The sequence below is a fragment of the Cannabis sativa genome, chromosome 9 (genome assembly GCF_029168945.1).
Source record: "Cannabis sativa cultivar Pink pepper isolate KNU-18-1 chromosome 9, ASM2916894v1, whole genome shotgun sequence".
NCBI classification, from domain to species: domain Eukaryota; kingdom Viridiplantae; phylum Streptophyta; class Magnoliopsida; order Rosales; family Cannabaceae; genus Cannabis; species Cannabis sativa.
The window spans coordinates 29257450-29268520 of NC_083609.1; the positions used below are offsets into that span (position 1 = coordinate 29257450).

General features: G+C 31.7%; 1 protein-coding gene across 2 annotated transcripts; it reads left to right on the forward strand.

Annotated features, from left to right (window-relative positions):
* Nucleotides 1-602: 602 nt before the first annotated feature.
* Nucleotides 603-7124, forward strand: LOC115723084 (uncharacterized). 2 transcript variants are annotated; one of them, XM_030652499.2, is made up of 13 exons: nt 603-1115; nt 1615-1736; nt 1820-1974; nt 2913-3003; nt 3549-3583; nt 3908-3983; nt 4087-4117; nt 4547-4803; nt 5034-5285; nt 5489-5587; nt 5748-5798; nt 5938-6025; nt 6233-7124. In XM_030652499.2, the coding sequence occupies exons 1-13, from the start codon at nt 926-928 to the stop codon at nt 6406-6408; spliced, it is 1623 nt and encodes a 540-aa protein (XP_030508359.2). In that variant the 5' UTR covers nt 603-925; the 3' UTR covers nt 6409-7124. The 2 variants fall into 2 exon arrangements, with proteins under 2 accessions (XP_030508359.2, XP_030508360.2); XM_030652500.2 differs by lacking the exons at nt 3549-3583; nt 3908-3983.
* The last annotated feature ends 3947 nt before the right edge of the window (nt 7125-11071 follow it).

Here is an 11071-nt window from a genome sequence, read left to right on the forward strand (position 1 = left end):
GATTCAAAGCTTGTTGTCTTCTTTTCCTAATGCTTTCGTTAGCTAATACCTCGAGGGACAAATGAAATCGCTCATCACCTTTAAAGTTTTGGTTTTTCTATATAATGTTGTATTTTGGACTTTGGTTATCTTTATTAATATTAAAATTTTGGATATGGTGAATGGGTTTCATCTCAAAATCAATTGGCAATGAGAGGAGTAGCTCATTCCTCTTATATATTTTATTATCTTTCCACACATTAGCAATGTGGGACTCTTTAACATCCCCCAACGCTCTTTTTGCTCTACTTTTTGGATCGGTATTTTCGGTAGCTCTCTTTTTTTCGCTTACTATTCCCGAATCACAAGTGACATTTTTTGACTTTTGGCTCTTGGATCAGTTTTTTTGGATTTTTGGTGGCTCTTTTTTTTTTTGCTCTACTTCGATGGATTTTTTTTTGAGTCGAATATTCTCTAGAGATTTTTTTCTTTGTTTTTTGCTCTAATAACATGTTAGAATTTTAGATAAGATGAATGAGGTTCTATTTCAAAACCAATTGGCAATGAGACAAGTAGCCCATTCCTCTTATATATTCTATTATCTTTCTACACATTAGCAATGTGAGACTCTCTAGCAATTAATGGATACATCTCTTCTTCTTCTTCTTAAAAAAAAAATAATAATAAAATAAAATAAAAACGACACTCTAAAAGTAAAAGCGACACCGATACCGTTTGGAGTAGCGAAAATCGGCGAAGAAAACTGATCTGAAAGGGTCGATCGAGTACACTTCGTTCCTCATTGTTCGTGCTTTGCCAGTCCCACTTCTTTCTCTCCCTCTCTCTCTCCATCTCTCTCTTCTTGTGGTGATACCGTGATTTCAGTACCTTAGAGAGAGAAAGTAGTAATAGCAATTCGATTTGGACCAGGAAGAAAAACCAAGATATGGGTTGCAGAAACAGAGAGTTCCCACCCAATGACAATCCTTCTACTTCTTCTCCGGGTTCTTCATCACTGAACGAAGCCTTGCTTTTCGCCACTATGTGCATCATTGGTCTCCACGTCGATGTTCATGTCAAAGATGGCTCTGTTTATTCTGGAATCTTTCACACTGCCTCTGTCGAAAATGAATACGGTACAAATTGTTTGTTCGGAATCAAATGCAATAGAATTGTTGAAATATTTTCTGGATTGTTGTTATAATTTGAGGGTGTGAGTCCTTTCTTTCTTTCTTTTGCTTTTTGTTTAAGTGGGAAAATTGCTTGATCTTATTGTATTCTGATCCGGGTTTTGTATATTATGCTTGTTGATTTTCCTTCTGCTTGTTAGATTTTTTTTCTCTTTCAGATTTTTGTAGTTGAGAAAAAGATGGTTAGAGGAGAAAGATTAATGTTTGAAAGTTGGGAATGATTCTTCTTTTGGCTAAAGAATCAGATCTTTGTTCTCTATGAACCTTTTTTTTTTTTTTTGAGATAAAGAAGATTCATTATTAGTTTAACATTAATGAAAGCTCTTTCCACTAATATAGAAAATTTGGTCGTGTTTGCATGTATTTGCTGTAATTATGATATTCTTTTGCTTTTGTTCTTTGGAGTTTCTTAGGGAAGTTTATTGATATGATGATCTTTCCATAGGCATTGTTTTGAAGAAAGCGAGAATGACTAAAAAGGGGAAAGGAAATTCAAATGTAGTAAATGGGGAAGTGATAGATACACTTGTAATTCTTTCAGGTGACCTTGTTCAGGTTGTTGCGAAGGTATGAAATTTGTGGAATTGATTATTTCTTGAACTAACAACTTGATTATTTTGATAATATGCTACCTTGTTGATGCTATTCAGGGAGCTCAGCTTCCAGCCGACGGTTATGCTGGGAATGTGGCTTGTAGCAATGCTGAAGCTGTTGTAGAGTCTATTCCTTCTGCAGAATTTTCAGTGAAGGATGTTGAAAAATCTATCACGTCCACTGCGTGTGGACAGAATGTTGAACAACTAAGGTATTGTGTATTATTGAATGAGTACTATACAAATCTTTTGGCATCAAATCATGTTGTATTTCTGTTATTATTAGGAGAATAAAATGTTTTGATTATCCTCTTCATGTCCTTGTTATCGAACATCGTCTTTCTTTCCAACAGAGGACAGTATTTGTTTCTTGTTACATACCAATCCCTGAAAACACGATTCAAACTTGTGTAGCATCTACATAGTGGTATTTATGAATTTCATGAATCAAGATGAAATTTGGTTTGTATTTCTCTCTAGAATTTAATATGCAATTGGCCTTTAAGACTAGTCTCTGATTTATGCTTGTAATTGGAGGAAGAGGCACTCAGCTTGGTTTTGTTTCCATTCATCTCATTTTTAGATCAGTAAAAAGTGGAGAGATTTTTTCCATCCAAAAAAATTTATTGTCTATCTTTGGGGGCATGTTAAACCAATCCTGCCACAACATTAACATTGAGATTGATGTAAGAAAGAGATGCCTTTTGAAAGCTAGACAATAAAATTTTAATATTAGAAAAAAAAAACCTAGGATGTGTTTCCCATCCCACTAAAAATATCTACAAAATAATGAAAAGGTGGATCAATATTAAGTAGGTGACAAAAAAAATGTGAAATTTTGTATATTTGGAGCAAATATCTTTTGCCATAATTACATGATGTAAACGTAATAACTATAACTTATCTGTGAAAACTTCATTGCTGATAGTGTCTCCTTAGTATCTTAGATCAGTTAGTTTTGCTGTGCATTTGGTTGATATATTTTGTTTAAGAAAAGTCTAATCTTGTTTTCTCTAGTGTTGCTTAATCATTTTTCAGATTTTTATCACTGCCTGTCTATTATCATATTATGTATTCACATTTTCTGTGTTCTGTATCTATGATGTGATTATGTCATGGTGTGCTATATAATCAATTTCACTTTAAATAGTGGGAGCTCAATTCATAATGAGAATGGATTTGCTCCAAGTTTGATGCCCTCAAATGCTAGAAAGGATCATGGGGAGAGAAATGTTGCTGAGGTATTTCTTCTTTCTTTATAATTATTTACTTGTATGTATTTTTTTATCACGCTTTGTGCCAAGGGAAAAAATTGGCAAATTGGAAAGTTCAAATAGAAATACTGAAACATTAGAATGTATATACTGAAAACTCAGAAGTTTAAAAGAAGGAAGAATAAATAGGAAGAAAAGTAGGAAAGAAAAGATAAATTTCTGAAGTTTGGAGTGAAGGTATGTTTGAAAGTAAGAGCTATAGTTCCAAATTATCCTATTTTGAACTAGTCAATTAATTCAATCTTTGATTTTTGAAGCATTGGTCTCTGTCTAGGAAAACATTGGATGAAATGAGGGGAAAATATCTTTAAGCAATTAGAGTTCTAGTACTTATTTTGTTTGTGCTGCTTGGTTCCTGCAAATAATCCCCATCTCTTCATAGCTCTACTAACCTTGTATGAAGTAAACCTGAAAGAGAGACAAATGACTAGGTATATGTATGATGTTTATAAACTTATATGAACTATCTCCAAGTCCTTATATTTTGTATTCTTTTTCCCACCTAAATGCAGATTAAAGACACCTCTGGTGCTGCAAATGATGGGAGGTATAATAAGCTTTAATTTCTCTCCCATTTTTCTTTTCCAAAATCTTTGGGAAGTTGGTCTTAACCCTTTGTACCTTGACACTGACATCTAGAATGCTTTCATATGGAATACAATTAGAACTTTGTTCTACCATCATTTTTGCCCTTTGAAATAAAACATGCATGTCTTATCTGGATATTTCTTCTCCTCATCCTGTTGGACATAAACATTGGCCCTGATTATGTCAATTAGAATGTTTTTATGTTTCAACACTGTTGCAGTGCTATACAGTGTCATCTTTTTCTGGTCTTCCCATTTATTTCCTTGTAATCAAATTTTGACAGACAATGTGGATATGATGGGTTGCTAGGGCACAAGAATGATGATGAAAAAGTATTAGAGTTTTCTCAGGAAGAAAATGTATGTTAAGATAAAATTGTCTACTCTTTTTTTCTAATCATATTATCTATATTGGATTAAGAATTTTCAACCTCTGTTTTTTTTTTTTTTTTTTTTTTTGCAGGCTACTAAAGATTTTGGCACAAGTTCAAGCTGTAAGTCAACATCCATGTCACTTGTCTCAGCATCTAAAATGTTTTGATATTTAGAAGTAGCTTATTCTATGCGATATTACCAAGGAAGGAGTTTTGTGTAGTGATTCTTGAGGATAATATTAAGTGGGAAGCCCCTATTTTGATGTGGACTTGCCTGCTAAGATTATCAATTAGTAAAGGAGTGATATCAAGAAACTTGACGTTGAACATTCTTCCTTAACTTTTTTAACTATTTTAACCAAATCACTTGTTAAGGACCTTATATAAAACTAGCAGCCTCAGCAACACTTGATGGATGTATTTTTTTCGATGCTTAGTCTACACTGTTGGTGATGCATGTTGCTTGGATAGTTTTCTTTTCTATTGACATACATCTTCTAATGTTATGAATACCTATTTTTCCTAAAATGTTTAATGCTTGGCATACAGGTGTCACTGAGATAAATCCTGTCAATAAGAAACTGATAGCTACAGCAGAGAAGCTGCTACCTTCTGGAGCTTCTTGTGGTCCTCAACCTCAACCACGAAAAGCAGAACTATTTAATGGAAGGACTACTTTGGATTCACCAAGTATCTCAACTTCAACAAGTTCAGTTGCAGATGTTACCTCAGAGTCCTGGCCTAAGCCACTAGCAACAACTCAATCGGCCCGGCCTCAAATTTCACAATCTAATAAAAGTTCTAAGGTGAGGGATATGTTTGTTTTCACCAGCCTCCATGAGAAATTTCTTTTGCTTGATGTGAGTGGGACCATATTGATTTAGTTATTGGTATAACACTGCTGGCTAGTAGTAGCAACAACTAATAACGAGATGATGCATTAGTCTCAGCTTTTTTTTTTTTTTGGCACATTCTTCTTGTTTTTTCTACATGCTCTGCAGTTGGGTTCTATTTATGTTTTTCTCTTTCACTATAGGAATTTAAACTCAACCCAGGAGCAAAAACATTCTCGCCATCTTTTACAAATGCCACATCAACAACTCCTGCAGTACAAACAGTTGCTGGCGTAGGTTATATGCCTAACCATTCATCTGCAATACCTGTTCCTGCTCAGTCAGAAGTTGGATTAGGCCATTTTGGATCTCATTCATCTGTACCAGTTAAGATTCTTCCTTACGGTAATTTTCCAACTGGAAATGTTGTTGCGGCTTCTCAGTTTCCACAACCTGTAAGTATCATTAGATGTTATTGAATTCCTGCAAGTGTTATTTATATTGGTACTTGGTCTAGCATGTCCTTTAGACTAATCTTCCATGTTTGGAACAACCTTATTTAGAAAAGTTACTTGAATTTAACTATTTCTTTGATGTTAAAGAAATGTTTAGCTGAGTTTTTTTAGGGTTAATATTATTATTTTCTTTCTGGCTACAGATTGTTGGGCATATGGGAAGCAGGATGCAACCACTTAGATATTCTAACCAATATCCTATTCAGGCTGTACCAGGCATTATGCATCCAAATTCTCAATCAGTAAGTGTATTGGTTTTTGGTATTCATGTTTGATTCCCAAAAAGGTTCTAGTGTCTATATTTTATTGCCAAAATATATCTCTGTCTAGATTCTGTTATATGGTTGTTTTATTCTATTCTTAGCTCTCATGAGTGGGTTACTAAATTTCTTCGAAATCCAGGTTATGGTTGGACGATTCGGGCAGCTTGTTTATGTGCATCCAGTTTCTCAAGTAAGATACACTGCATCCAGGCGATGGGATAGCTGGACTAAGTTTTTTAAATGCATGAATTATTTGCTTGGTTGTCAGGGTAATTTTTTTATTTAATATAAATTCATTTGCTTAATCATCTTCCACTTACATATTGTAGGAGATGGTTCAGGGTGTAACAGCTCTTTCATCGCCATTTGTTCGTCCATTGTCGTCTCCCCATCAGGTTCAGTTTCCAAAGCACCAAGGTATTATTATAGTATAGCTACTATTGTCTTTTATCTACTTATTAATCTGTTGCTCTCGAGGAGTTTAAATTTCTTGATAATATATGATCTTCTACTTAGCAAAAAGTCCGAATTTTTTTTAATATTCCAATACATTAAGTCAAGACGTTTATTTTAAATATTTTTAACTCAGAAAGTAGAAGATTCATTTTTTAAAATCCAATGCAGGAACTACAGCATCAGCCCAAGCAGTGCAGCTAAGAGTTGCTCCACCTTTAATAGCCAGTGGAGAGCAACCCTACTCAGTGCCACTGCCAATACCGATTTTGCAACAACCAAGCCTTTCTAATCGGTATTTTCATGTTCCAGGATCTAACAACCTCTTGAACACAAAATATTTGTGAACATTTTTCTGTTCTGTTTTATTGGTCATTTTGGTTCCCTCAAATTATTATTATTGTTATTATTATTATTATTTCAACAATTTCCAGAATTTTGATCTGTTCAGCAGTGGTTGAAAGAAGAGTAATAGTATAGATGTATTCATTTACTTTGTTCTTCATACAAGAAAGGAGAACTTATACAGGGTTGAGGTTTGTTAGCAGTGGTTTGAAACTTTATTCAAGGTTTTTCTTTTGGGGGGTCAAGGGTTGAGTTCTCAATTGATCTTTTTCAAGAACTCAATTGCTTGTTGTTTAAAGTGTCTATAATCTCCATTGAAAGAGTGAGGCATGTCAAATTGGATGATTTGCTTCATGTAATAAATCTCCTATGATCAAAGGCAGGAATATCTTGCAAACACAGCTTGGTGCTTTGATACATAATGTTGGTGGGACTGCTCTTGCACTTGAACATATTTTACCCTTTCAATTAAGTCAGATTAGTAATTGTTTTCTTTTTGGAAAGTCCAGGCTAGTATTTTCTCACTGGCAAGTAATTATTTTTAGTGACATTCCTATAGGCTGAAAAACAAAGAAAGAAAAGTGAATTGTGTAACAAGAATTGTATTGTGCGCGGGTGAATCCCATACCCGTCAGTCCTTTACAGATTTTAATTTATGGTTCAGTTTTTCGTTATGTGGACTTATGTATCAAGTAATAATTTTTATTTGTTTCGTTCACATGTTTGATTATAATAATGTTTGATGTTCTACAGTTCTGGCAATAGTAAACAAGTTTTGTTATATAGGAACTAATCCAAATAAAATCTAAAGATGAGTGGTGCCGGCATCATGGTTATGTTGAGTTGGAGGAGCTTGAGCTGGTCTGGTAGGAAATCCATCCAACAGATTATGGAATACTTATCTATAATCTTGGAAGAATGGTAGTTAATGAAATTTAAGTACTCTGTTTTAGAAAAATAATACCTAGGTAGTTGGAGGTTTCTAGAATGATATGGCGCAGAAAAAATTCCATTCCAAGCTTCTGTTGTTTAAGAGTAAAAAGTTGTGGCTCTGTAAATCAAAACAAAGGATAAAAAATGAGAACAAGAAATAATTTTTATGTAGTTTTTAAAATATATGATGTGTTTGGTTAATGTTTTCAAGAGCTGGTTTTTTTAGGTTTTTTTGACAAAAAAAAAAAAAACACTTTAATATTCCACACATCGACATGAATTCAACCCCACCCTGACCTTGATACGGACGTTGGTCTTGGACTTGACCCCAGACCTTGGACCTTGGATCCAAATCTAGATTTAGACCTAACCACACTCGACTTTGGAAACACCAGTCCTAGATCTTGCATCCTAGACCAGAACCTGAACCCCAAACTCGGCCCATGACAGTTGACACAAACCATGGCTCCTACCGACGACCTTGGACTCGGGTATGTGAGAAAAATGTAAAAAAATATATTAGGCAAACAAAATAAAAATTATTTTTGAAATAGAAAACAACATGATGTTTTTTGATTATTTTATATTGTTATTTTTATTTTTAAACTTAGGTTTAGAAAACTTTTAAAAATTTTGGCCAAACACTCCTATAGGTTTTTAAAACCAATTTTCTAATTTTAAAATCAAAAATTAATTTTAAGTTAAGCCAAACACCCCTAAACATTTTATTGGTTTGCTATTCTTTTGACCATTTTGTAGCTTGCTTTAAGAATTGGGAATTTTAATCTTTTTTTCAGTTTTTTTTTTTTTTAAAGGATGGAATCTTTTTTCAGTTTTATAAACTTAATATTGCGCTTTTTACAGAATATATTTTTCTTTTGAATTGATGTATATTTTAAGTTCATTTACTTATTTTTTTTAAAAAAATAAAAATGGAAATACTTTGTTTGGGTCAAAATTAACTTATTTTTGCACATCATCAAATTTTGACAGTATTCTAATGGTGTGTTAGTAGTGTGTTCAACAGTCAAATATTAACAGTTGTACTGAAACAGTAGAAAAATTAGGTTTTGCTATTAAAAGTTTTGTTTAGGGGTTGTGTATTTTTCTTTTTTTAAGAAAATAAGGAGCTCTTCCCCAAATTATCTTTACAAAACGACTCTTATAATAAGTGAAATGATAGATGATATGTAATTGTCATCTTTTAATTAGAATGTCCCAACCATAGTTATATAGTCCTCCTTGCACCACTGAGTATGACTTAATATTAGGGGAATTTTCTTAGGAAAATTTAAATGAGTTTATTTTTATATGGCATAAATAAATAATGCAAAAAGATATAAAATTAAAAAATAATTGAAGTTTAAAATATGGGAAAGTAAAAAAAAGCAATAAATAAATTTGATAAAACTTCTAATAATAATTATCACCGAAAAGTCGTTGGAAAAGTTTTTACTTTCGGAAAAGTCATCGTCATAGGAAAATTTGCCAAGTCACCAGAAAAGTCACTAGAGTTGTCATCGTCGTCAGAAAAGTCACTAGAGTTGTCATCGTCGTCAGAAAATTCACTGGAGTTTTCATCGTCGTCAAAAAAGTCACCGGAGTTAGATGTCTCAGATCTAAATTAAAATAAAACTGGTTCTACAAAATAATGAATAAAAATAAATAACACATAATAACTCAAACCGGTTATAATTAAAGTAGATCTAGTTCTATAACATTATGAATAAAAACAAATAACACAAAATAACTCAAAGCAATTATAATTAAAATAGAATTGGTTCTATAACAGTGCTATAATGAATAGAAATAAATAACACGAAATAACTCGAACCGTTTATAATTAAAATAAAACTGGTTCTATAACATAATAAATAAAAACAAGTAACACAAAATAACTCAAACCACTTATAATTAAAATAAAACTAATTTTATAACATAATGAATAAAGTTTATAACACAGAATAACTAAAACCAATTATAATTAAGATAGAATCAGTTCTATAACATAAAATAAAAGAAAATAACACAGAGTAACTCAAAATGATTATAATTAAAAAAAAAAAAAGAACACCAGTTCCTAAAACACTAAATTTTTCTTTTTTTTTTTTTAAAAAAAAAATAGTTCCACAACAAATAGAGTAAAAATGAATAGCACATAATACCACATAAATCGGTTATAATTAAAACAAAATATAGAAATCAATTTCAAATATACTAAGACATAAATTTAAACAAAACCGGTTCCATAATAAAATAAATAAAAATAAATTACACACAATAACTCAAAGTATAAGATCAAGAAACCGGTTATATTTATCAACTAATTAAAATCTAAAACAAAGAAACTAGTTAAGATAAAAATGTACACACAAAAATCAGTTAAATAAAAAAATAAATCGAACACCTGTCTCTTGAATTAGTTATATCAAAATTCGTTCCCTTAAACAACTAAATTAAAAACTAGTTCTTTGAATTAATTAAATCAAAAGCTGGTTTTTAAAATAAATAATTCAAAACCAGTTTATGAAATGACTAAATAATTAAACTGAAAGAAAAAAATATTACAAGTTTTATCATATTACAAACACAAATTAAACCCTTTATTGACATCACTTTTGACCCAACAAAATCAAAGCTACTTAGTTTTAAATAAAATTACCTTACAATAGAAGCAAACATGCATCCATAAATGCTCACACCTTTACTTTCTCACCCGAAACAATTTAACTCAGATAACATTGTAGACAAAAATTCTCCAGGAAAAATGATGAACAAAAATAATGATACTATCTTTGATGAATAAAAAAGTCAATCATAAAAAATACTATCTGAAATATAAATATAGGCAGCCGATTTTGTGCCCAAATGTGCAAAACACGGATTGGAATCCGTGTACGGCAGGTAGGTCCCACGTTAGAATAGTTATAATTTTTAATTATTTAATTAAGTTGGCAACCGGTTATTCTAGGTTTGGTAACCGGTTGTAAATTTGAATTTTTAATTAAAAAATAAAAAGGTACAATTTTATTACTGTTCACGTCAGTTAAAGTTAAAAAAAGTACAACAGCTTTACTGTTCGTGGCAGTTAATTGTACAAATATACTATAGGCAGTGGGTCCATGTTGTCGGAGTGGGGTTATTTTGGTATTTTACATCATGTATGTAATTTTGGAATTGTAGTTGAGTACAAAATATCACGTACCGAGTACATTAATTGTTTATGCATGCTGTTTAGTAAAATTAGTGTACAAAATATCACGTACCGAGTACAAAATATCATGTACAGAGTACATTCATTTTTGTTTCGTAGTACATTGTTAAGAATAATTTGTTATAAATTATGAAATTATGTGTTGGTATATATTGAGTTTTACGTTGGTGTATTATTTTTATTTTTATTTTATTATTGTGTATAAAAAAAATTAATTACCATGGAAATTTTGACCTTATAAGATTGAATTTTCTTGGGTAAAATAATTTATTTGTTCATTAATTATAAATTTGAGATTTGTTGAGATAAATACCTTAAACACGGCAAACATAACATGAAGTATATAAATGTAGAGTTTTTGAAGCAATAACTAGAGTCATAAACCTTAAAACATCAACGGTTAAAAATAGCTAGTTATATATATGAATGACCATAGTATTATTCTTGTGTGGAGGAAGGCGGTTCAGGGAAATACGCGTTGGAGTGTTCATTGAATGAGTCAGTTGTTGGTTGATTGT